The following is a 27709-nucleotide window of genomic DNA, read 5'->3' on the forward strand; positions in this document are numbered from 1 at the left end:
AAACCAAAAACACGCTGTCACAATTGTATTATTGGAAAACTGCAAGTTGACTTTTATTGTTGCCATTTCTTCATTTTTTGGTACTTGCGTTTTAAAGTTACTGTTTTAAAAAAAAAAAAAAATTATTAGTCCATAGTTAAAACTCTAGTTACTGCCATGCCGCATTACCCCCAGAACACCCTCTTAGTGGTTATCATCATCATCACCTTTGGGAGCTTGGTTGACTTTCGTGACATTCACAGTCTCAAGTCTCTGCAAGTTTTTCTGAACGAGTTTTGTAGGTTTTTGGTCAACGCGCTGCGATGCGAGCCATCCCGGGGTTGACGAAGGAGAAGTTTCTGAACATCGTCTGGTCGACGCTGTTGATGAGCGTCCGGTCAGCACACGATAGCCTCGGCTTCTCGTTGATGAACTCTTTGTCAAAGTTGCTGCAGTCGCTGGGCGACGTCTGCAGGGATGGAGACAAAACGAATTTTAAGCAATGCATCGCTGAACAAGTTTTTTTCTTACTGCACCACATGATTTAGCATAACATTTTTAACCCAAGTTGAAAATTGCAAGGGACTAAAGGATGCAGATACGGCAATTCATTAAAATATGCAAACATGAATGGGAATACAAAATATAGTGTAAATAGAGCTTGTACCATTCTAAGTAGCTTGAAAGACAATATTTAGTATGAGCTCCTTTATTCTTCAACATAGCCTGAACCCTCTTAGACAAGCTTTCTTGTCATTTCTTTAGGCAGTCTTCAGGAATAGTTCTTTCAGGTTTCTTGAAACACATCCCAAAGCTCTTCTTTGGATGTCGGCTGCCTTTTGTTCTGTTCTCTCTCAAGATGATCCCACACTGCTTCAATAATGTTGAGCTCTGGGCTCTGGGGAGGATTCATCCCTCCATAAGACCTGCTGCCACTGATTTTCAGTCCACTTCTTGTGTCATTTGGCACAGCTCAGCCTTTTCTCCCTGTTTCCCTTCCTTAAGAATGGCTTCTTGACAGCCACCCTTCCGTGGAGACCATTTCTGATGAGGCTTCAGTGAGCAGTAGATGGATCAACCGAAAGTCCAGATGCATCTCTCAGGTCCTGTGTCACGTCTTTGCTGAATTTCTTCTCTTTCTTAAGGGCATCCCTTTCAGATACTGTTCATCCACTATAGATAGTTTTTTAGGCCTGACACTTCTTCTCTTGTCCACTTCTCTTCCTAATTTTTTTTAAGGACACACTGCACACCAAGCTGAGATATGCCAAGTTTCATTAAATGGCTCTTTAGGTGTCCCCTTTTTTGTGTAAAAATGCTATTTCATGTCTGTCAAACTGTTATTTTTCACATATTTCATATGACACAAAAAATTGTGTCGGCCATTAACAAAGTACCTTAAGACACACAATCTGTTGTGTGGACACAACATGGGTTCATCCCTTGGTTGGGTGCTTTTTAATGTTTGAATGATTCATGGGTCAGTATCAAGTGGCTTAACAAAAAAAACACCTCCCTCTGAAAATGTCCAAGCACTGAAAATGAGTGAAAAAGCAGCCAATGTCCGCTGAAAATTTTCAAAAGACCCTCAGAAAGCCCAGAGAACTTTAGCTCAAGACCACTTTGAAATATTACAAGGAAGTCTGGCAGCTTTAAAAAATAAAGACATTGAAATTGTATGAGTAGGAAAGGCAAAGTTCAAACTGTGAAAGCATTATCTTATGTCATAGATTTATTAGCAATTGTGACTACTCCTGTTGTAATTCATAACCAGCTGATTCACCAATTCCTCTGGCAAAAGCAAACAAGTGATCTCATTTCTTCTTAGGATTAACTATCTGGTCATTGGTTAAGATTTTAGAAACTTCTTTTAGAGCTTTCCTCTCTTATTCCCCAACCATTCTATCAATTTCTTCAAGGCATAAATTCACAAAAAAAGAGAGAAATGTTTGGATTAACAGACTGCAGTCTGTTATGCTGCATTCAAAGCCATCTGGGAACTCTGACGTTCTGATCGCCAACTTGGATAAATTAAACAAACGCTGCAAGAAATTGGATTTCCTGGTTGGTCATTTGGATCAAATATATATATATAAGATGTATATAATTGAAGAGCTTTTTCATTTATCACAATGTAAACATGGTCCTGCCTCCCCGACACTGACATTAACAAACAGCATCTCCCAAATAAACCTTTAATTAGACCATCTTCTGTTTCCTCTTTTAGGCAACACGCATTTACTCCCGACTTCACCATCATGGACACTTGCTGCCAACTGTAGTTCTCGTTCTGCTCTGCAGTTCTGGGAAAGCCCCCCCCCCTCTCCTCCTTGTTGGTGACTAAACACAGACTCTTTACTTACTAGGGTGGGTCTGAAGGGTGGTGTCACCTGCCGTTGCTCCAGGGCGTTCCAGTCGGTGCTGCTGAAGAAACTGTGCTTCCTGATGTTTCCCTTCACTCCCAGCCGCTCCTCGGGTTCCCTGACAAACAGCTGAAGTGCAAACACGCACTGGTTACACACTGTGTCACGTAAGTTGATGGCTATGCAGGTAGTGTAGTAAGAATCTTTATTTTAATCTATTAAAGGGGAACTCCGGGGCATTTGAAGCGTGTTTCCATTGCTAGAGGTTGTCAAATAATGATAGTATGACACAGAGAGGTGCGTATCTGCGCTCCCTGTGTGGAGATCGCTCTGTCCGCGCAGCCTGTCATGCGAGGCTAATACGTGGTGGCTAAGGGGCAATCGCTAACCCTTCCACGTAAAACAACAACTTGCACACTGCAGAAACGTCACACCACTTTATAACCCATCCGACAATAAAGTCACAAGCCTTACCATCAAAACCATATGCATGGTTCTCACATTACTGGCATGGGGACGTTACAAAACAACTTTATAAACAGCATGTCACTCACCGGCTGGTTGTAGGCTCGCGCATGTGAAAGCCCAGAAGAGTCGATGGAGAATAATCCCATATACAAAACAATTATCTTCTCTAGAAAAACTGCGTTCAAGTATTTAAAACATTACAACAATACTTGCCCAGTAATATTCTTGTAATGTTTTAAATACTTGAACGCAGTTTTTCTAGAGAAGATAATTGTTTTGTATATGGGATTATTCTCCATCGACTCTTCTGGGCTTTCACATGCGCGAGCCTACAACCAGCCAGTGAGTGACATGCTGTTTATAAAGTTGTTTTGTAACGTCCCCATGCCAGTAATGTGAGAACCATGCATATGGTTTTGATGGTAAGGCTTGTGACTTTATTGTCGGATGGGTTATAAAGTGGTGTGACGTTTCTGCAGTGTGCAAGTTGTTGTTTTACGTGGAAGGGTTAGCGCTTGCCCCTTAGCCACCACGTATTAGCCTCGCTTGACATGCTGTGCGGACAGAGCGATCTTCACACAGGGAGCGCAGATACGCACCTCTCTGTGTCATACTATCATTATTTGACAACCTCTAGCAATGGAAACACGCTTCAAATGCCCCGGAGTTCCCCTTTAAGTCTTTTTAAAGTTAATCTCATGCTATTACTAATGCGCGATGAGCGATATTTCTGACTAACCGCCATCTGTCGCCTCCTCTGAGTTATCTCAGCTAGCAAAGTCTCTTCTCATCTTGCGTCAAAACCAGAATGATTTCAGAGCGGTGCTGTGGTTTTGGCTTTGCAACTAAACCTTCGAGGTTAACATTATCAGACGCACATAAATCTTACGCATGCATCTAAATATCAGTCAAAAGAAGTTGTGTTTTATTGATCTAAACTCATAGACCTTTTGTTCATTGTACTTCTACTTAAAGAAGTAGAAACTTAAGCATGTTTTCCTCATTAAAAAAGCTATATATATATATATAAATATATATATTTTTTAAAGTTTGTCCAAGGAAATCCTGGACAGATCATTTCCGGACTTGCTAATAACACAAACGAATCTGAAAAATAACCAACGTGATCTTGATATCCGATTACTTCAGTACTCGTAATAATCACACAGCCTTTGAAACACACACGGTGTCTGACCTTGACGAGCATGTCTTTGGCAGCTTTGGTGAGCCAGCTGGGATAAATAGGGTTATCCGTCCGTATGGACTGAAATAGTTGCTCCTCATCACGGCCGTGGAACGGAGACTGACCAATCAGCATCTCGTAGAGCAGCACTCCGAACGACCACCAGTCCACTGAGCTGTTGTACTTCTGACCCAGCAGAATCTGTCACACCATCACACACATCATTGCTCAACTTGACGAGACATTTGCATTCATGAGCGATCAGTCTCCCTGTTTCTATACAATGACTTATGAGAGTTGCAACTATGGCCACTTGAGTTTGATTCAGCCTTCTGGGCCAACTGATCTCAACATGTATTTGACTAATAGGCGTAAAACCTCCCTAATGTATCCTGTAAACACGATAAAATCTTGCATGACTCAAGGCAAAGTGTGTCCTCACCTCAGGGGCGATGTAGTCGGGGGTTCCACAGAAGGTGGAGGTCCGCAAGTCGTCCAGCATGCTCTCCTTACACATACCAAAGTCGGCTATCTTTATGTGACCATCTGAATCCAGCAGCACATTGTCCAGCTTCAGATCTCTGCAGAGGAGCGAAGGGGCAAGCGACAAAATCAGTCTGGCTTTTATTGAGCTCCCATCATGAATTCCACCTCCATTTGTGCTTTCGTGGACCCGCCTACCTGTAAATGATTCCTTTAGAGTGCAGGAACTGGAGTCCGCAGATGATCTCGGCTGCATAGAAGCTGCCAAAAGGGCGAAAAAACACTGTGTGTGTTACGTCTGTTTTTTACTCCTTCAGTAGTTTAATATGCGTCTCTTAAAGCCTGTCTCCAGCAAACCCAGCAATTGGATACTTACGTGGCTCTATACAAATCAAACTTGTGGCAGGTCTGGATGTGAAACATGAGATCCCCTCCATTCAGGTACTCCATTACAAAGAACAGGTTTTCCTGGGCATGAAAACACAAGAGAGATCAGGGCTGTTGGTGGCTGATCGGAGCTTTAATGGGCGTCTTGGGGCACGTGCCGGTCATCCAGGTGCGCACGGTTCTCACCTTGGTCTGGAATGTGCAGTACAGATGCGTGAGAAAAGGATTCTCCCAGGCCAAAGACAGAACCCTCCTCTCCACCATGGTGCACTCGACGTCGTCGTCCATCAGGACCACGTCTTTCTTCAAAGCCTTAACTGCATAAAACTGCCCGCTCCTTTTCAACTCGGCCAGAAACACCTGGAATCACAGGGGGAACATCTTATAAGCTGCAGTGGCTGGGCAGTTTATGACACTTGTACTGTCTCAGATTTGCTTCACACCAGCAGTGCAAGCGAGTGGTTTTCTGTGGAAACTCGCTGCAGAAACAAGTGTGACCACAAGCCTGCCCGTGTCATACGCGAGGGTTACGCGTTGACGAGAGTGTGTAAAATATCATTCTTTGAGAAGTTTAAAGGAAAAGTTCCACCAGTGACACATCAGATATCAACCATGTTCTCATCAGTGCGTCCTGATGGAACGCTTCTGCTGAGTCCAGTTTCAAACAAAAAAAGATGCTAAATTTGTTGCAGTTCTTCACTGGATTGTGTTCAGTGCTGTTTACTAAGTTTACATGAAAACCCTGCTTAGTGCTCTGCGCTTCTGCTTCTATTTTCATTCTGATCCTCTGCAGCACCTTTCCGAAGCTGCCTTTTCCAAGCATCTTGTGCAGGGTAAAGTCATCAATGGCGAATTTCGATTGATGGTCCTTCCTTGGCACTGCGTACAGAGGCTCTTCTGGAAGCGCCTCAGTGGTCGACCTGCTGATGTCTGTTGGTCCCTCCCACGAAACACCCTGGATATCTGCAACACAAGGCGGGTCAGCAAGCGCACGTTAAAAGTGACGGTGATTAAAAAGGAAGAAAAAAAACATTTTGAGCAGGTGAATACCTTTGTTGGCAGGTGTCGCTGTGGCAGGTAGACCACTTACTAACCCGGACGGAGCTCGGATCACTCCAGGCTGGCCAATGCCAACTGGACCTTCTCGACCAATGATTTCGGACTCTCTGGGGGTTTTCGCCTTAAGAGGAAAGGTAGGACCAGCATCAAACTGATGAAGCATTCTATTCTTCAAGGTTATAATAGTCCAAATGATATTTTAAGATATTTTACTTAACAACTTAACTGGAAAAGATTAAGTTAGAATTTAGACACAATTAACATAAAATGAACTGCTTTTCATGTGAAATAAGACTGCAATCTGATGCAGTGCACTCAGAGAAGCCCATAGGTTATATTGAAATGTATGTCCGAGTCAAACTTTATTTATTTGAAGCTCATTCCTTATTAGACAAACATACTTTCAGAGGCATCTCAGCAAGCACCAATGCAGATTCTTGAGAACTCATTTAACTGTAGTTAAATCTTTTTTTCCCCTTAAATCCACTTAGCTAAATTAGAAGAGATTAGTTTTTCCGAACCTGCTGTTTGCTCCCGATGACGGCCAGAGCCTCTGCCATCAGCTTTTGGTTGACGCCACAGAGGTTGGCTACTTTCCTCTGGCATTTATGGTGGACATTCATGCTACATTCTGCAAAAAAACCCCATCAACATAAACACAGTTTAATATCGTTAATATCTGTAATGTCGTAGACTAGAGCATTTGATTGTTGTGTAAAACTGACACTAATTCATACAGTTTAATAAGCTGCTCTCCTGAGTGATGTCAGCTCATTCATCAAATTAATGAGAGATGAGTTTACAGTTCAGAGTGAGGGATTATATGCTTATATGCTGACTGGATACATTTAATTTAGGATCTACAGATAGGCTCCTAATGGACATGCTCAGCTGTGTTGATGCAATGATGTCCAGCTATACATATGCAAGAAAAAGCTAATGCTACAGTGTAAGCATTGCTTTGCCCTGCTCCTTTGCGTAGGAAAGGAATTATCATTCCTCTGAGTGCGTTTTCTGTTGCTGCGCAGCATTTGTTGTCGCCAGGACGCCAGACTGACTGCAGCGGTGCTAGTTCAGGAAAATGAAAATGAATTTCACATGTAACTTTACCCCCAGCACCTGCTGCGGCAGCTGCTTCCACACTATCGTCCAACACATGCATGGAATTCTGAGCGTATCCCATCATGGCTAATGGGAAATGTTCAAATGTTTTTGCCGTCGCGTCAGCTGTTGGAAGCACGCCACGTGATGCGGACTAAATCACTGCAGCTCTCTGGTGGAAATAATGTTTTCATTTAGAACGTTTCAGAGTCTGGGATGAAATTATCTTTATGGGCTTGGAAGGTAAGCCTCTTATGCCGGGCCGAAGCATTAACAAACCCGCTGCAGATTCATGGTGTAGAAACATTTTCTGCTTCAGGAAGATGGACGCCACTGTAGCACCTGCAGATGTCGTGCGCTCATTTCTAAAGATTCAAACCGTTCTCTGCTCGGTTATGAAGCCGTTTGAGGCAAAATTGTGATCCCTCTCGGTACATTGCAGCTGTTGTCAAACCGCACTCATATCGGCATCATCTAATGTCAAAATGAGTGAAGATGACTCCAAAAGGTCGAGAGCTTAGATATCAGACACCGTTGGTGTAGATCAGAGCTGCAACTTGCATGTTATTATTTGCAAATATTCACATTCAAATATTCAAGGATTCCCCCCTAAAACCCATAAAATACTGTTGATTTGATTTGACAACGTATGTTGACTTGTGCTGTACTAGATATTTGGGTATTTGCACGATAGTTTACTACCTTATGTGACCTGGATACAGTAAATGGGTATTTGAGAAATAGCACAAACAACAAACCTGCACCTGCGAGGTCAGTCGAGCTTTATTTCTAACTTTAAAACTTGAAACTTGCAATCTTTTGTGTTTTTGGACACAGCCTGAGGAGCCACGCCACGATGCGTTTTATTTCTATTTCGTGAGCTTGTAACGAACACAACTGTTGGAGCATGAATTTGGAATTTTTGACCACCTTGGTTCTTCTCTTTTTCAGTCATTCTGCTGTAGGTTCGTTGCTGCGTTTGGGATTTTAGCGGTCAACACAGATGGACACAAGGTGCAAGATTGTATTTGTCTCATAAGACCTGGGAAGGACCTTAGAATTGAAAGAGGGCGTGCTTCCTTTTTCACAGAACTGTAGATATTGCTGCAAAGATGAACACAAAATCACTAAAATGATAAAAGACCCGCCTCTCACCCTCACATTTGAGCCCCTGCTTGGCGAGCCCCCACAGCAGCGTCCCGCAGTGTTCGCAGAAGGTGGGACTTTTGTAGTTGTGGACTTTAAACCTGTGGGGCATGTCGATTTTGAAGCGCTCCTTGTGGATCTGCAAGAGAACACGCACACGATGTCAGGAAGTCGTCAGCTCTGGACTTTCAAAAGCAGTACTGGACAATAGGTGGATGGTGTGTCTTTATTTATTTTATTTATTTTTACACTCTTTCGAGGTTTTAATCACATGGACTCTGGAGGCATGTGGTGAGGAGATAAAAGTAGTAAATGACACAAGGCAAATTACACGAGCTGCATCAGCAACCTTGGAATTTATCTCTGACTGGAGGACACAGTGGAGACGGTGAAACGGCGCGGCACATGCTTACCATTGTTTCTTTGCTGTTTATGGCTGAACCGGTGCACTTGGCGATAACTTTGTCTATGCATTTTTTGTGAATAGCTGCGTTGCACTCTAAACAACACAGGGAGGGGAAACAAAGTTAGACTCTGAACACAAAGGCGTCACTCAAAACTCGGCCTTCCAGGATGTTAGTGGAAAATCAACTGACACTCACCTCTGCATTGGTAGCCCTGCTTGTTAAGCCCCCTGCAGCGGAGAAAAACGGGTGAAATGACTCAAATGATAAAGACAGAAATGACTAATCTGGTAATTTGTGATATCCAAGTCGGTGGCGCACCAGACAAACTCTTTGCAGACGGAGCAGAAGGTCGGTTGAGGGAAAAATGTTGCACTGAACTCGTGACATTTGACGAGGTGGACTTTGGCCTGTTTGATGGCGCCACGTCGCTGATGGAGGGTGAACAGACCCTCGCTCTCGCGCTCAGACTCCTGGTTTGCCTCAGTCTGACCTGCAGCATCTGAAATGCATAGGGAAAAAAAAGCTTTGAGAAGGGCCGCTTAGAGGATGGCTACGGTTTCACGCAGAAGTTTCGATTTCTCACCTTTTGCAGGCCGAGAAATGTTTCATACCTACATCGGTTTCTTTTTGAAATAAGAGTCGGTCTGTATCACCATGAGTACGTGTTCTCCTGCACAATATAAGTGCCATCCTCAGGGTGCTGCACTAATACCGTAAGTGCATGTGTGAGAAAGCACCCAAAAGTAAAATAATTCTTTCACTCAATTATAATAAATGCATCACATTTGATTTACACCAGTAAACTGACCATTTTCTTCATGTCTACATGTTCTCCAACATTGGACATTGCTGTTTTACGATAGTAAAGTTTCACTGTGCAATATACAGAGGATCTATGGGCAGACATCAAATGTAAAATTTCTTTCATTGCTGTAGATTTGTGTGAAAATAAGAATTATTTCGATTCTACTACCTCAGAAAGGACAGTTCATGTTTCCTTCACACTCCTAGAAGTCACTACGTCTTACAAACTGGACTTTCAAGTCCCAGTGTTACGCACCCAACGTGTTACGTTGGCACTATTTTGATATAGTTTTTTGTGCCTGTTTGCGCTACAAGATTCGACAAAATTTCCGAGGCTGCAGACAAACGGCCCTGTCCGCTATGCGTGAATGCTTCCGAGATGTGATTTATGAGGCTCGCCGTCGCGTCACAGAATCTGATCAAGTGTCTACAATGTTGGATTCTCGAACTTTGTCAAAATCAAGCACGTCTCTGTTGTTTCCAACGTTTAGTATCATAACAGACTAAAGAGACGGCGAAGGTGTGGAGAGAAGCTGCCCGTTCTCTTCAACAACCAGGTGAACGAACAAGACTGAATCAACTGGATCCATTTGTATCATATTGCAACACGAATGAAGAGAGGGAGACTCGTCTGTGTGAAGCCTGCAACTGCGCCACAAAGATCAGAAGGGTTTGAGTTTCATTAAAAAAAAAAAATGAATATAAAATCCTGGCGTGTGAGCCTCTTGAAAACTCTTTATCATAAGATAAGGACATTTTGTTTTGTGTGCATTCTGACCTAATGTCACCGAAAATGACTTCAGTTAGAACAAACCGGTGTTTACTGAATGTAACGGACCATCCACACAGTGTGTTAAACTGCCTTTCAGCACAGTATTCTTATTACTGGGAAACTGGCACTTAGTGTACATTTTGCTACGCTACATTCTTGGAAGTCATCTGTTTTCTTTTTCTTATTTTTAGCAGTGGCGCTGAATCCGACTCCTTTTTTCTGACATATTGCTTATCCTCACACCCACACATTTTTTTCCACATAGCTGCTCTGACAACACATGATGGTGTGAAACAACTGCTGAGCTGAATCACTCTGACTTACCTAAACTCTGAACTGTCTGGCCACTGCTGTGTGATGTACTTATATAAAAATGTATAAAACTCCCTTCCAAGTAGCTTTATTCTTTTTTGACGCTGAGCTTCTCCTCTCTCGCATTTAGAAGAATGCCAAATTGTCGAACCGATGCTTTTTAAACATCTGCTCCGAATAATTATTATTATTATTATTATTCCTCAACTGTTCTTTTAGGTCACTGCTTTTTGCCAGCTTGCGCTGTACGCGTTTGCACGTTCACGTCACAGCATTCCCGTCAGTTGCCTCCACCTGTTGTTCTGAGCGGTGATTTCCTATTTGCTCCGTCTATATATAGATGCATGAGATGGCTTCTTCCCTTTTAGTTCTTTGACTTCTCAGGCCTTCAAATGGTGATAATGTCAGGAAAGCACCAGTGAAAAGACTTAAGTACTCAAGTAACCACTTGTAGTGCTTCAAACCAGCAATTGGTAGATGGTCAGTGTTATTTATAGTGTGACTAATTGTATTGAGGAGAGGACAATGAAGGCAGATTTAGATACAAGGGGTGCAGGCTTTAAAGGGCAATTTCACGACTATATTTAAACAACATTTGACTTTTTTTTTTTTTTTTTTAAAGCCTTTGAAAATGACAATTGTTTACTTATACCATGAAGGTTCGAGTCACCCACCACTTTTCTCCAGGTAGTATCTGGCTTCCATCAGCACGCGACCCTGTGGTTTCAGCTCCAACTGAGATACACAAAAAAAGAGGAAAAAACAGAAATAAAGAAAAAGATTGACAATGGAAATTCATGAGAAACGTTACATCAGTAAAAAGGGAAGGATGCGTAGTCAGGTGGGTGATGATGCATGCACGTCACGCTGTTCGGATGTTCTGAGACGGCTCGCTGTCTGGCGCATACAAACCACAAGGGGACAGATTGGAGACGTTCATTTGAATTTAGTCATCTATTTGCAACGTGGGATTTGTTTGATTCTCAGTTTGGTACGAGACAGCCTCTGATGTAACCCAAAGCCGAGTGTTTCCTGAGAAAAGAAAATCTCTGCTTCACAGGAAAGGATCTATTTTTCTCTTTTTGATCAAAGAAAACTCAAGAAAAAGTGTGTGAACTTTGATGTTCCATGAAATGATTATCATGAAGATGTGGAAGTGACCAACTGATCACTTTTTGTCCCATCTTTTGTTTTGCCTCCAGCGTTGCTGTTATGGCGATTCTCAATGCCGTTCAGCTGCCTCTCCTCAGCTCAGCCATTGAACCTGCAGCTGGTTACAGGAGCCATCATTTGGCTCTGTGGCCTCAGGAAAGTTGCTGTTGCAGCACAGAAACCGGTCCTCCTCCTCCAGGTTCTAGTTGGACTGGTCCTCCAGCTCTTTGTTGATCTCCCGGAGAGGAGAACAAGAACTTGTATTTGGCAGCTGTGGTCCAAGATGGTGGAATCTTGAATCCTTGCGCGGGATGAGAGGCTCGCTGTGGAGACAGCTGAATGACACCGAGGCCTGCCACAGCAGTCCCTGTCCAGTCCTGTCTGCTGGTGGAGGGGACAGGCCAGGGTGGAACTTGCAGAATGAAAAAAACAACTTATATTAAGCAGCTTTAATATTTTGTGATGAGTTAAAAACACAAAAAATTCTGGTTTTGACTAGTTTAACTGACTGTTGATTTTATTCACTACTCCCAATGACTCCCTCTTTGTTCCTCTGTTCTAATTGAATCAATACAAATAAAAAATCTCTATTTAAAAATCCACAAAAATGTCATTTTGCCCAGCGCAGCACGTCGTTTTGAGGTGTTGGTCATCAGATCCTGCGTCCCGTGAATGCTGGCTCGCGAACATTGGTAAGTGGGACACGTGCCTGGATGAGAGCCATCATTAATGTTATTAAATGTAACCACACCTGTGCTTCTCCTGCTTTGAGATTTCAAACAGCAGCTTATAAAAGACCATTTTGTTCCGCACAGAGCCAATAATGATGCTAACTACCAAGAGTGGCGATCTACTTTTAGTTCCATATTATTTTTAATAAAGAAAAAATAAAAGTGAGCTAGCCCATCTGGATTTTGCTAGAATAGCAAAAGAGCTGCTCTATGAGCTCTCTCTCTCACACACACACACACATCCTGCTGCACTAACCCAAATCTCCAGCTTGCCGTTCTCCTTCTTGCAGCGCGTTGCCAGTGAGTCCAGCGCCACCGTGGCCTCAGATTTGAGCTCCGCCGTCCGGTCCTTCACCATCACGTGCATGATGCGCCCGCGGTGGACGTGGGCGTCGAAAGTGGTGCTCCACGGCGGGTACATAGTGGGTTTCTTCTGCTTGTACACTTGACCCTTCTCTGCAAAGAAAACATCAAAAAACGCATCGTCCTTATTGGCAGGGCTGAGTTTTGAGTGTTTTTTTTTTCCTCAGCAACAGAGAGGATATAAGATTTTAAACCAAACCTGCCCTTTTAGTTTCACTTAGGCATCTGGAAATTAGCTGTGTCAGCAAGTTCGCCGTCTTCCTCTTAAGGTGCAAATTGTGACGACACGAAACCATCGCTGGTGCATTTTATTTTCCATTTTCCTGTATAGACACTTAAAGAATGAGACTGGTCCTCATCTGCCTTTTTTTTTTTTTTTTTTTCTTTAAGACCAAAAATCAAATCATATCACCTGTGCATTTACAGTAGTGCCCGGATTTATTTTTTTATTTATTAAAAACTGGTCATTTGTGAATCACCTTTACTTCACACTGTACATATTTACTGTTCTCTCTCTTGGAAAGAACCAACCACCCCTGTGTACATGTCAGTGTCCACACTGTCACATGTCACACATGTCGGTGTCCACACATCAGTGTGAAACGTGTGAGATCAGGCACAGCCCGAAAGGCACTTCAGACAAAAAATAAAAGTGCTGTGTGAACGGCTGAATGAGGCTTTTCGTGTAAAGCGCCCTGAGTGTTCAACGTGACCAGAAAAGCATCATATTAATGCAGTCCATTTAGCATTTTGTTGGTGATGAAAAACCGGCATTAGGAGTTGATCCGAGGAAACGGGATGAATGCAAGTGGTATCCCCTGAAGGGATTAAGTCCTCGTTTTCAGTCCCAAGTTGTCATTCAAGGCTTTGTCCTTTTTTCATTACCAGAAGCGGCGCGATCACCGCCACTGCTGCTCGGGTTCAGATCATCATGAGTGAAAAAAACACAACGGCTGCTGCAACAGAGAGGGACGCCGTTTCGCTACCTACAGGCTGTCGCCGAGCAGGTGTTATCTTTAGAACCAGATCGAATCGCCCATAAATACCCACAGCATCTGCAGAATCAGTTCACGCTGCTCTGACTGTGAACTTTACCCACATTCACACTTAACAATCAGCCACAAGTCAGTGGATGATGGTTGGTTTGAAAAAGGACTTTAGTTTTTAGATGCTGTAACTTGAATCAATTACTCACCATTACTGACTGAAATTCAGATTTTTTTTTTTCCCAGCTCTATAATATCCCATACATCTGCTTATATAAGAGCCACATGCCACCCTGCTTCAACAGTAAAGCCCACTAAGCTTTTTACTCCCAAAGCGACCTGCAGTCTGCTCCCATCATCGGCTCATCGCCTGGCTGTCCCCCGGCCCTGCCAGCTGCAGAGAAATGTGTATCTCTTCGTAGATGAATGGCGACACGAGAAAGTTTCCCTCCAGCTTTATGCAAAGTGCAATTCAGTGAAATGTTTTGGGGTCTCTCAGTTTTCACACAGTTCCTGTGTTCTTTGAAAAGGCTCCAAGGTGGCATTTAGACTTTAGAGTTTTTTTTTTATTTTTTATTTTTTTCTCTGCTGATATACATTGACTTTCGAGGCTGTATTTCACAACACTAAAAAGTACGGTACAGACACAACCTTTGTTGTCAGGACTTTACCCACAAGAAACTTTTCACAGTTTTTTTTTCTTCTTTTTTTTTTTCCTTTCATGTTGAAGACCAAAACCAACAATGAAGCATTGTTGTCAGTACATCCAACTGATTTACTGATTTAACTCCTTTTGTGTTACTACTCTGTGAGATAGAGGCCTACTGTTGTCCAGAGCTATTACACAACGATACATGTGATGTGCTTCCTGATTGTGACAAAAAAAACGCACTATACCTTCACACTGGCTTGTGAAGGTACTTAAAAGTTTTTTTCACCCATTTTCAGTCCAGTCCTTGTATAGAATGTGCGTGTCTGTGTTTTTTTTATCATAAGCCACTTAACAGTGTCTTATAAACCAAAAGAGCATAAAAAGGAACCTACGGGATGAAACAGTTGCGTCCACACATAACTTGTTTTAAATTGTATCTTTGGGCACTTTGTGCTCTGAGCTTGTTTCAACGATGCATAATTTGTTCCCATCTATGAAAAGTTTGGCAGACGTTAAAAAAAAAACATATTTTTGCACCAACTAGATGATCCTCAAAGAGCTGTTGGCTGGAAACTGGCATATCTCAGCATGGTGTGCGGAGTGTTATTAAATAAATTTAGGAAACTGAGCAAGTGGAGGAAAAAATAAGTGGCAGGCCTAAATAAATATCAATAGCAGATGGGCAGTATCTGAAAGTGATGTCCCGAAGAGCAATTCCTGAAGACTAATGTCTGAAAGCTTCTCTAAGAGGGTTTAAGACAGAGTGCCTGATGGGAGTTTTTTTTTATAATTTCACCGGCTCAGCGTGTGTTCACTGCACACACTGCAGTAGAGCCTTTTTGGTGTGTGCATGTACAGTAACGGGCTCTAAAGGGTCATATTTTACATCACTTGAAACATATTTAAAATCGGTCACATTGAGGATGAATGAATAGCTTTTATACGCTGTGGCTGTTTAGGTTTAAGCATGTACATCACAGTATTGTCTACTGTGTCTTAAGTGTTTTCTTGCTATTGTTAGTTTCTTTCAGGCTTAAAGGCAAAGTGAAATGAAACTAAATGACATTACGTCCATTAATGAGTCAGTTTGTAGGAAATGAAACGCAAGCATTTACTCTATTTCTCTAACTCGCTGGGTGAAGTCTTGTGGTTTTACTGAATAATAGAAGCAGCCCAAGAGGCCCCCCTCTTCTGTCTCAGTGACAGCGTTTTTAACTTTATCCTGAACTCTTACTCACCAGTGGTTAAAGATAGCCAGATGCAGAACAGAGATAATCTGCTGCGTGCCTGCTCTCATGCAAGTTTTCCCAAAGTTGTGAAACTGGGAAGGAATCGCCAATCACGAATATGCCGCTTACAATATGGACCCACTCGCACTGACGTGACCTTATTTCTTTCTATTTTATTTTCGGATATTTTATTGTAAGAATCCACCTATTGAGTGCCATTGCCATGACATGACATGACCTGGCATTAGTTTGAATGCTGTCTTTGTCATAAAAGCCGCATTTATTCCAAGATGCCTCCACATTGACAGTCTTCAAAGTCAAAGCGAACACTGTTTGTTTCTCACCAAATCCCCCTTAATATTATTATTTAGTATGTTAAAACTATCCATTCATGCCTAAAAAAAATCAATAAGGTGTAGCTTTTCTCTCAGTTTGTATTTGGCGAATTAGCTCCGCCTCCCGCTTGTCTGCAGCCTTTTCCAATCACTCCGCATCCTCGAGGAGGCTCACATGATGCCAAATGTATTTTAAATTTTTGTAACATATCTTTTTTGCTTATGTAATAAATAAATAAAAGCAACAGTTTTAGAAAGTTTCAAATGTTGATTATCACTGGAAACAGTCTTTAAAGATAATCTGTGCTGCTTCTTTGACCCAGAATCTACTATCCAAATGCATCTAAAAATAAACTCACAACTTCTGCAACTCGCATCACACATTGTTGCTCAGTGAAAATCATGAGCGTCACTTCCTAGATGTCAGGGGAGTTCTTTCTTTTTTTTTTCTTGGTGAGCACAAAGTGGCTTTTTGTGATGCATGCAGCAGAGCTTTTTAAAAGGCTGATAGCTACTGTTGGTTAGCATAGTGAGACACTGAAAAACTGTAAAAGTTTTCGACTGCTATCGATAAGTGTACTTACAATTTCATCTTTAGAATTAGTTTTATATTTTCACTTAGGAGACTAAAATACTCTTGACATTGTCCATAATCCAGAGCCCAAGATGGTGTCATCTATTGTTGTAAAACCCAAAGTGATCCACAAAGCAGCAAATCATTCCAATTCTGAGTAGCTGCAACTATTGAAAGCTTTACATCTCTTATGTTGAATGACCTAAACACTTAACAGATATATATACAGCCCTAATTTACAAATGAGCCACACAAACCACATGTGGTGTTATCACAACCATAGCCTGTATAGCAGTGTAGTTACATCAGAGTGTGCCACCGGATAGTTTGATTTGAAGTGTAGTGTATTCACATAGACGGCCACATTGGTGCTGTCCTGATAATTTGCACAGTAACAGCGCTTGTTAAGGCGACCACATTGAGATTGTCAAGAAAAGGCTGACGATTGCTGAGATTTTAACCCTGCTGACATCACAAGTCGTGCTCAAACATTCGATACTGGTTCAGTGGACTGACAAAATCATTCATTTTCAGCAGTTCTGTCTAATTAGTTAGAGCCACTAACCTGTTTCAATGGCCTCCTTCATGTACACGGCACAGTACGGGTTCAGCACCTCCTCGTAATAGGCCAGACCGGGATCGATCTCGAAGTTGGAGAACCCAATCCGCAGGAACGGCGACATGTTTGTCTGCAGATTCAAGTCTGACCTCCAGGCAAAAATATCCAAACAACCTCCAGCAGAGATTGAAGAGACCAGATCTGTCAGATTTGAAAGGGAAAACTCCACCCGCGCTGTCAACAACCTTTTTGCCACCGCAGCGCACACCAACTACTCCTTTTCCTCCAGAGGAAAGATGGGTTGGCAGGGGAGGGGGAGGAGACTGAGAGGAGGTTTGCTTCTTTCCGTCCTTGACGCTTTAAACAACCTGTGAGAGGAAGAGACAGACAGAAAGAGAAATATTTCATCTCCCATGGTGCCGTAACCACAAGATCTGACTACAAAAACTCTAAACTTGTGTGCTTCAGTTGGCTGCCAGTTTCTACACCGAGAAAAACAGAAGTGTCATATGGGGAACTGGACAATGTTGGCAGAGCTTTGTTTTTTTTATTCACACCTAAAACCAAAAGGAAGATAACAGACCAGCCTGCCGAACCTCAGTGCCGCTGAAACACAACCGCCCCCAAACTTCAGGACTCGCAAACAGCAGCTGTCACGCTTGGCAGAGCCTGAAAGCCCCTCGCTAAAGTAAAATCACGTCTTCTGCGTTGTGTAATCAACCTTGAAAATAACTACACTGTGACACACCTGTAGCATGCTTCTTCCCTTGCAGCAGTTTTCCCCGCGCGTCAGCCTTCGATTTGGTGCCGGTCGATGTGATATTTGAGTCCTGCTGAAGAGGTGTGTGTGTGTGTGTGTGTGTGTTGGCTCCAGTAGTGGAGAGAGGAGGCTGGGAGGTGACTATTAATAGGGCTGAAATACTAAACGCAGATTAGGAATATATGACTGCGTACATTTGTATCGTCTGCATAAGTCACCTTCCTCACTGTAAACCTTACCGCCGCTTAGTCTGTAGTGTCATGTTTAGTTTTCAGTGCTCAGTGCAGACTTTTATGCCTTGTAGCAGTTACTGGAAGCAGCAGAGTGTAAGAGCATACTTATCCCTAATAATAAAAGAAAATCTGGTAAGGTTACATTCCAAGAGAGCCACACATTGTCAGCATGCTGCAGCTTTAGTTTATAACACCATTCTAAACTGCATTAAAGGACTATATGGAAAAGAAAACCCGTTTTGGTCTTATAGTGCACAGGTTTTCTTTTTTTTTCTTTTTTCCATGGTGCTCTTTTGCATCAGTCCCATTTACAGCCAACAGCTGCTCTCAGGAGAGAAGTCCTGAAAACCTGCTGTTTTGTACACTTGGCCTTCATCGCTGAGCTGGTAGTGAGAGTTGGCAAACCAGATGGTGATCATAGTGGCGCATTTAGCAGCTTAAAAGATATACATTTCCCCCAAGGGATTACGAAAACAAGTCTGAACCGAAAGGAGAATTAATATTGGTGTTACTGCTTTCTGGTGTACACAAACATGACTAAACAAGAAATGCTGAAATCACTTTAACAGGTGTTCTTGTTCTTGCTCTAGTGTTTTTTCATAGCTCCCAAATAACTAAACTGTTATGTAGTGCAAATATTTCACAAACCAACGTACCAATCATTGTAAATGAACTAAACATTACTTTTCTCACAAATCTTGTGGTGTAAAAGTAAAATACAGTAACTTACATAAATGTACAGTTTGTGTACATTGTTCCTTTCTTCCAAACTTTTTTTTTTTCCCCTGGTTATTTTGTCAGATCCTTACAGAATCGGTTCACAAATGATCTAATTGAAATACATTAACAAGTTCGTTACTTCTCCTTAAAAGTAATTTACAGTTAATTCATCGTCAAAATGCAAAGGCGGTTAGGACAATGTTGGTCATTTACTCTCAGGCTGAAAAAGCCAACAAATAAGCTGTTAGCATTCTACCTTCCATATTTTTTTTAAATGTTTACGACAAGAACAATAAACTATAATTAATTCTCTCAATTTTTCTGAGATAAAGTTCTAAATCTGAGTGACCAAACATTGAAGCTTGTGGTGAAAAAGTTAGGAGGCATGTGTATTAAATACACATTTCCTGGTATTAGCATAAATAAACGCATGCACATGCCTCGTCTAACATTACAGATTGAGGGTTGTGACATGCACAGAGCTGCAGCCCTCCCATGCAAGCTGAACCTGTCATATACGGGCTGCATTCAAGCAGGAGTAAAACTTCCGGCGCTCATGTGTAACCACACTTCCTGCCTCTGAGCAGTTTTTTTTTTTTTTTTTTTTTTTTTTTTTTTCTCTTTAGATTTAAGTCCCACAGGTGGGGCTGCAGCAAAGTTGAGAACAAAAAAAACAACATCAAATGCAAAACAAGGCTGCTTGAAATTTTAAAAAGACAGGCAGAGAGGAGCAGAAGGAATGCAAAGGGTTTTTTAAAGCCGACAGATACTCATTGACGAGATATTGCTTATGTCAAACATGTCAAACAGCATATTTATTCTAGAGTCAGAATAAAGTCAAATATAATTAGATAATTAACACAAATGGTGTTTCATCGTGAATTTTGTGGAATTTTTTTCTATTACTTCCATAGCAGATAAGCTGGGGGGACAGATGCTTAAAACTGTGTAGTTTGCAGAGTTTAGTAAGCAGAGAAATGTGCATATACATTCTTTTCGCCTTTTTTTTCAAAGCCGTGCATATGTATGGCTTTATTTATAAATCCCAACCATGGTGAGACTATACGAACATGCACAAACCTGATTTACACTTCTATTTTTAGCCATTAATGGATGCGAACACTCCCCTAATTAGTCATTTGCACATAAAAACATGATAACGAAAGGAACGACAAAGAAAAATTGGAATTTCACTAAATGTGAGACCGAATTGGATGGTAATTGTGAAAGCAGATAAAAGTAAATCTGTTTTACTTGGCGGTCTGAGTTCTGGAATTCGCGAACAGAACATCCAGTTGGATGGATAAAAGTAACAGAGGCAATCCGTTTTGTAAGGCCTTTCACAGCCATTGCGCTTGATCATTATGCGTGGATGCAATGCCTGGCCCGAAATTTAGTATTCCCTGCCTCTCACCCAATGGCATCAGATCCTTGTGTAAGCCCTGCACATGTATAGCCATGCACACAAATTTGTTGTCATGTTAAAGAGGCCACAAAGCCGCCATCAAAAGCCTACAAAAATGTCAAGCGTCCTTAAAGCAAATCAGTGTGGTGAGGGTCTGGAAATGAGAATTGTGAGCTTAGGTATGTCGGCCCCCCCAGGCACTATAGAGCAGTTTAATACCCAGGAATGTGCATAACACAAGTCAGTGTACTTCGAAATACAAATATTTGGCTCTCCTCAAATATCCATTTTAATGCCATGCATATTTTGAGGTGGTGTAATTCAAAATTGTGCTTGTGGTGACGTGCTAAAGGTATTAATCTGTCTATGCCCTCTTTCTTTGTCATAAAGCACCGTACTCTAAATCAAAGTGGATTTGGACATGGCTAACACAGGGGTCATTGTTAAAGAAAGCTGCTGGTCTTCATGCTATTTTGATGAAAACAGCAGCCCAAGGGCTGTAAATCCGCTTCTAATGGTTTTCCCTCCCTCAGGGACAAACACGGGCTTTTGTACTTGTTTTTATGTTTCTAGTTGGTTCTCGGGAGAGGATAAGTGTCTATAATATGAAGGCATATTACCAAAAGTTGGCAAATCTCTGCAGTATACTTTTTGAGATGTTGTATATCTCCTTCCAAACAGCCATCATAAAAACCAAACAGACTTTTTTTTGTGTGTGAGTTTAACATGTGCAGGCATCGCAGGTGTCGGCTTAGGCAGTGGGTTCACTGTTCGTCAACCACCCATTGATCGGGAAAATGCCACCCTCACCCATCCTCAAGCACACACAGAGATGTAAAGAAGGTCAAGGGCTAGTGTGCCAATGCCGGAAACCTTTCAGAAAGCTTTCATAAGAGAGGGCAGAGTCAAATAGACCTCCCGCCTGACCCTTTGTAGCCATCGCCATCAAAGCGCAGTGTGTGGGAGCTGTTTGAAGTAGCCTAAAGAGTAGTGGGGGGTGTGCGGGGAATCTTTGTTGTGGTGGTAACCTTTTACTCTAGCTACTGCTTTCACAAGAAATTATCACTTAAAGTATCTAGGAAGTGGCCATTCATTCAAACAGAGTGTAGCACACACAAACTCCAAACACACACCGACTTCAATGAATGATCCTGCTGCTTAGAGTTAGCTCTGTGTCCAAAAGGCCCCTAAAGTTATAGGGGAAACTTTTACAGTGAAAACTCTTTCAGTAGAAAATTAAATTCTGTTTTTACAAGTGTCTAATTGTGTCTGTATTTGTAGTTTGGTAATAGTTGTACAAAATGAAGTGGAAAGTGAGTTTTCCCACTTAACAAAGATAACAATTGGGTCTCGACAACATAAGAATGCTGTTTATGCAATTATGAGATGTTCTCACAGCATGTATTGTTATTTCATAGCTACATATTTCCCTTATTATGCTACTTTCCTTCTTTTCTCAGCTGTTCAGTAACTAACAATGAACTATTCCTATTCCTCCTCCCAATGACCTATTCCCACTGCACCTGGATCAGTCACCATCCAGAAAAACAACAAACCTAACTAAGAAGATGAAGAGTAGAGCAACATCATATATGCTTGTTTTGGTGTGCCAAACGGAGGCCAAAACAAGCATATGGGTTACATGGCACTGAAAGGATCGGATTATTGGCTAAATTACAATAAGATTGAGTTATTAAGTTCATATAGACACCTTAATCGGACAAGAAATTGGATCGGATTACTCGCGATCGAATTAGGACCCAGAGGTAACTCGGTTGAAAGTCAAATTAAACGTGCATGTAGACGGTGAAGCACGTGGTGAATTACACTTCGCGTTCTGCGCATGCTCGAGATTTTTTCCCGGGGTCGTGAACCGGAAGTCGGAAGAGACGATATTACTGTTGTTGTCGCCGTCGTCGGAAAGAAACAAACAACGCGATGGAGAATGCACCGTTGTGCATCGCGTTTGTGCAATAAGCAGCTCATCACAAACGAAACGTAGAGGGACGTAGCTTCATCTTGCTGTTCGTTCGCCATTTTCTCGAATGCCTGAGTTTGCTGTTGTTGGTGGTGGTGAAGCGGTCAACCGGAAGTGGCTCTATTAGCGATAGTTGAAATGGGTACAGCGCCATCTATCGTATCGGAGTATGACATGTTTTGTGCCTATGATTCGATTCATTCACCATTAGTGCTGGGCGGTATGACCAAAAATACATATCACGGTATTTTTTTCACGGTTTCACGGTATATCACGGTATTTTTTTTTTCATGCATAATTAGGTGTTCACAGCATTTTCTACAGATTGAGAACAGAATTAAAAATCAAAAAAAAATTCTTCAAAATAATTCCTTCGTTAATAATTGGTCACACAGAACTTTATTGTATTAATATTCACATCTTCATTGTAAACAAATTAATAACATAGCTAATTACACTGGTCGGACTGTTCAGCTGTTTCAGACTGATACCTCCGGTTCAGGCTGCTCCTCATCCTCAACACGCACGTCTCTTTTTCAATCGCGGAAAAGATTTTTCAATACTCATCTGGATTGAAGCAGCAAACATTCAGTGTAAGAGTTTAAAAAACCTACTTTATTTGATTCACATCTGCTAGTGTTTAGACCTCGACAACCCAACTACATTTTTTTTTTTTTTTTTTACGGCAAACTTGCGACTAGTTAACTTTATAAAGAAGGCGTAATCGCTTGTTTGCTATGGGACGGGACGGGACAACATTGTATTAAAAATATAAAATATTTTTATAGGACTTTTTAATGGGAGCTAATCTAACGCGACACTGAAGCTAGCAAGCTTCCACGCTTCCAGGGATGATCTCGCTGATGGAGACACGCGCGGTGTGCACGAAGGGGAGGGGCTGTGTGTGTGTGTGTAGGCTGACAGAGAGACGGAGGGAGAGCAGGGAAAGGAAATGCAGCTTAACGCATACGAGTATTTTTTAAATAGCGTTAAAAAAAATAATAATAACGAAAGGCAATATGTGGCGGCCGGTGTTGAATCTGTGGCGCACCGCCACGAATTAGTCTGTGGGAAACACTGCTATCCACCTTCACCTTCGCGTAACGCAAGTGCTTATTACCTCCTCGCACCCATAGACAGTAAACATGCGTGTTTAGAAGCGCAACACTGAAAAGGGTCCCGTCTCAAACAATGTCGCGCGACGCAGCGTTCCCCCCGTTGTATAATCAAATACACCGGTATGGCGGTATATTAAAAATTCATATCATAATGAAATTATAAACCGGTATTCGGTGTGAACCGGTATACCGCCCAGCACTACCATATATCCAAGGATAAGTACCCTTGCTCAAATAAGGAGCAACTCAGTCTTATTGTAATTTAGCCAATAATCCGATCCTTTCAGTGCCATGTAACCCCACTAACTGTGTCAGCACACACATCAAATGGGCGTCACAAAATTAGCTGAGTGACAACAGCACTGTTGGTCAGAGTGCTGAGTTCTGTGATGCCGGCTTGATGTTTGTAAGCACATGTGAGGCGGGACCATTTGGCCTCAAAGGTGTATCAGTGGAGGATCAACTTTGTTCGCCCCCCCTGTTACACCTCTGTACTTTCATACGTTACACGATGCGCAACAAAGGCGCATCAGTCTCTCCTTGACCAGGCTTATTTGAAAGAGGCTTTTGATTGTGGCTAAATACAGTCATCTTACATAACGGATAGTTATTACGGTTGTATGAGCAGTTGAGTTGAGTTGGGTATTTTTATTGGGTAAGGCTATTTGCACCCCTGGTACAATTAGCACTGTATGCTGATTGTACCCTGGTGCAAATAGCAGTGAATGCTATTCGTACCCCGGTACACTCAGCAATGTGTTCTATTGATACCCCGTCTGGTGCAATTAGAAGTGTATGCTATTTACACCCCTGTGGATTTACACTGGCATATTGATCGCATAATTCAATTTTAATGCATTCTCATTTACAGGGCTATGATCTAGTTATTATAAGACATTTTTTACACGACTATGTGTCCCGTATGGAGGATTAAGTCGCTATCCATAGGCCAGAGATGTCCTCAGCTAAGAGTTAAGAAAGACATCTATATTTCAATTTAAAAAGATATTAGTGCCGTCAGAATTCTTCACTTTCTGATAAAGAAAAAACTAATGTCCGCAATGGCCTTTGTGCTCACGTGCAAGGTGTTTTTGGTGGTAATTCACGGGGTGTGAAGAATCACAGATCTATAAAGAACCTTCTTTATAGATCAGTGGTGTGAATAGTGTAAGGCTATTGTACCAGGGGTGCTAATAGACATTCAGAATAATGTATGCTATTTATAGCAAAGTGTGCTATTTACACCCTTGTGCACTAGCTAATTGTTGCAATCAAAACTTCCGTTTGAGAACTGAATTGTTTTTCAAATTGCGCGCCTTCTCTGCAGAGACGTTGGTATGCGCACTATCACTTCTCACTGCCAAAATGCATCGGGCAAGAATCGAACCAGAGATTCCTGCATCTTAACCCAAATCACTTACCACTACGCTAGTTGATTCTATAACACAATTGTGGTGTGCAGGTAATTTTATAGTTAATATGGCTGAACGTCATGATCGCGAAATTTCTAAAAACTCACAAACTGACGGTTGTAATGTGTTCACTGAACATCGATTATGAAAATAAAACACAATGTTTTCATCTAGTTTTTAATTGGAACAGATATTAGTGCCGAAACCTAGCAGTATTCTTCACTTTCTGATGACGAAAAAACGGATGTCCGCCATGTTTTTTGTGCAAGCCAGCAGCTTTTATTTTGGTGTTACGTCACGGGGTGTGAATAGCTCAGCTGTGTGGCCAATGCTATTTGTACCAGGGGTGCAAATAGACACTCCGATTTTTATTTTACCACTGTCCTTCTGCCTATATACATGCACAGGACAAGAATAGAGTTATTGCCTGAAGTATGTCCTATAGCGCAACGTTGTGAATGAGAAAACGTTCAAGACATTCTGCCACTACTACCTTTCTTTGTGTGAGATCATCTTGCACGTATTTATGGCCAAATTCGGTGCGCAGGCGTCGTCTTTAAATTACTTAAATGGTGTTTTCTCACAGATGACACTGCGGTCATAAAATCAGAATCTTAATTGGGAATGCTTAAAGTGCCCGCATGTTGGCATTAAAGCAGCGTTATCTGGGTGAATTTGTCTGTTTTTGAGAAGCTCGACTTCGTAAGACGTCGGTCGGGCCACGTAAATGTGCCGACCGAGAGAGGTTCAAAGAACATTGTTGTCATGGTTTTGCAACCAAAGATAGACACAGAAAGAGAATCTTTCTGTGTCTATCTGCAAGATCATCTTGCAGTGTTCCTGCTGCTACGACCTATGTCTCCTAGTCAATCGATAGGACAGCTTAGCTTCAAGTGACATTAAACAACATGATGTTGGCGCCATTGTTTAAAAAACCAAAATAAACCTGAAAAGTGGATTTTATTCATCATTTATCTGCCAGCTCATTTAAAACACTTTGATGCATAGAGTCTGTGTTGCTCTTCAGACACATCTTACAATAAGCAGGTAGAATCATCCTTCAGTCTGCACGCATTTGACATGACTTTGGCAAAGTGAGGCTCACAGTTAACTTAAGTAACAGCTAATATCATGGCGAATAGCTGCTTTTTGACTTGTTTTTCTTCTTTTTTTTTCCCTTTGCTCCTCAGTGGACATTAGCTGAGTATGGTGACAGCTTCCATTACGTCACATGCATCGCCTCCATTATTTTGGGAGTGGACATAAATGGCCACACGTGCTTATGTCACAGTCACAGCTCACTGCACTTCACTCATGGAAACTCAACAGTTACATCACGAAGACCTGACAGGAAGCCATGGGGTTACTTGTATTATGAAGACATTCTAATACATTTGAAGAATTTCAACGTTCACTTCAGACTAGATATTTCGGAGGAAAAAAAAGAGTTGCATCCCACTGGTTTAGCTGACACGCTTATATGCGCCATATCAGAGTTCAATTCAATCTTATCAAGGGGAAACTAACTGTGAACATTTACTTAAGTACAGATTAAAGGTTGTTGTTTTTGTCACGGCACTCTGTACCACCCACTTGACTCGATTTTCAGATGGAAATATTGCACTTTTTGCCTCCCATTTACCCGACAGCTGTTACTTCACAATTTGAAAACAAATGATGGACCAACTTTTCTACTAGGAGCTTGTTGCCTAGAAACTCTTACAAACAAAAAAGTCCCGTAAGGGATAAACATGTCCGAAAAATAAACAGATTTATCCATCAGGGACATGATCATTATCTGGAGCTGAACACAGACTAGTTGCTTTTTCAGGAATGCTTGTTGCAGTCTTCTGATATAATAGATACATTGTTAAAAAAACACAAACGGCAGTATTTTTAACAATATAACACTTTGAGAATGTCAGATGGTTGCTTCATTAACATTGTCAATGCCAGTTGTAACAAAGTACTTTTACAGTGTGATCTTAGTTGTTATAATATGATTAATTCCTCCATAATGTTATCATATATGAATTTGATTCATTGATTCATATTACGAACATAAATGTTCCTAAAGTTAATTAGATACACAGTTTAACAGGCTTCCACCCACTCAAAAGATGCTGAAGAACGTACCCCTATTAACTTTCTAACACTTTTTATTAACTTTCGATTTTAACTCGTGTGTATTAAATATTCGCCACGCGTGTCATTTCTATATATTTTTTTAAACTGGTCTTTTTTTTGCGGTTTCAGGACTGAAAGCAACACGAAGCGCGCGCGCACACACACGGCCGCCGTTTTCCGTGCTTAAAACTTTCAAAAAAAAGAAACGACGAAGGCTGAACTTACCTTAAATTGACAACAGCGCGCCGTTGTTGAGCTTTGTGCCGCCGCTCTCCTCTCGAGCATCTCACTGACAGAACAGAGGAAGCGTCATTTGCGCAGCGCGTGCTGTGAGCACCATGCCACGAGGCGTTCCATGACCGTGGGGATATTGAGCAGTTTTGTCATTCTTTTCCATTTATCCGAGTTTTCTTTGAATAAAACACGCGTGACAGAGGCGTGATTGTTTTTGGTTGTTTAGTTTTGAGCAAAAAGCTACATTGAAGAGTTTCTGACAGATACAGAGCTATAAAAATAGTGTACTCTATTGAGTTAAGCCTCTGCTACAAATGTGCCTGTTATTCATTATCGAGCCCAGTGTTTCTCAATTCTGGTCCTTGGGACCCACTGCCCTGCATGTTTTCGATGTTTCCCCTCCTCCACCACACCTGATTCAAACGATCAGCTCTCATCAAGCTCTGCAGTGGCCGGATAAGGAGCCATTCATATTATTAAAAATAAGTCATTATTAAAGTAGCCAGCTACAAGGAAAGCCCTGATTATGAACTGTGAGATTTAGCATTAGCTGGTTGGAAGTCAGCACAGTTATCTCAGTTGAACTGCAGTGAAACAACTCAGCCACACACACTATTACTGGACCGCTAGAACCTTCAAGGAGGTTCTACAAGGCACCGGCGTGGTGGAGATGGAGA

The 27709-nt window shown here is 41.8% G+C and overlaps 1 protein-coding gene across 2 annotated transcripts; it reads right to left on the bottom strand.

The window, feature by feature from the left end:
• prkcq (protein kinase C, theta) lies at nucleotides 1-27095 on the bottom strand. 2 transcript variants are annotated; one of them, XM_075471851.1, is made up of 18 exons: nucleotides 27024-27095; nucleotides 17052-17413; nucleotides 12604-12803; nucleotides 11139-11199; nucleotides 8895-9075; nucleotides 8772-8803; nucleotides 8583-8668; nucleotides 8179-8308; nucleotides 6444-6553; nucleotides 5914-6043; nucleotides 5660-5826; nucleotides 5050-5223; nucleotides 4853-4944; nucleotides 4675-4737; nucleotides 4436-4574; nucleotides 4006-4194; nucleotides 2343-2471; nucleotides 1-448 (listed from the first exon to the last, which is right to left on the bottom strand). In XM_075471851.1, exons 2-18 carry the CDS (start codon nucleotides 17167-17169, stop codon nucleotides 290-292), a joined length of 2160 nt encoding a protein of 719 aa, XP_075327966.1. In that variant the 5' UTR covers nucleotides 17170-17413; nucleotides 27024-27095; the 3' UTR covers nucleotides 1-289. The 2 variants fall into 2 exon arrangements, with proteins under 2 accessions (XP_075327966.1, XP_075327967.1); XM_075471852.1 differs by lacking the exon at nucleotides 27024-27095 and adding an exon at nucleotides 17794-17866.
• Nucleotides 27096-27709: the final 614 nt, after the last annotated feature.

The sequence above is a fragment of the Odontesthes bonariensis genome, chromosome 8 (genome assembly GCF_027942865.1).
Source record: "Odontesthes bonariensis isolate fOdoBon6 chromosome 8, fOdoBon6.hap1, whole genome shotgun sequence".
In the NCBI taxonomy this organism is placed as follows: Eukaryota; Metazoa; Chordata; class Actinopteri; order Atheriniformes; family Atherinopsidae; genus Odontesthes; species Odontesthes bonariensis.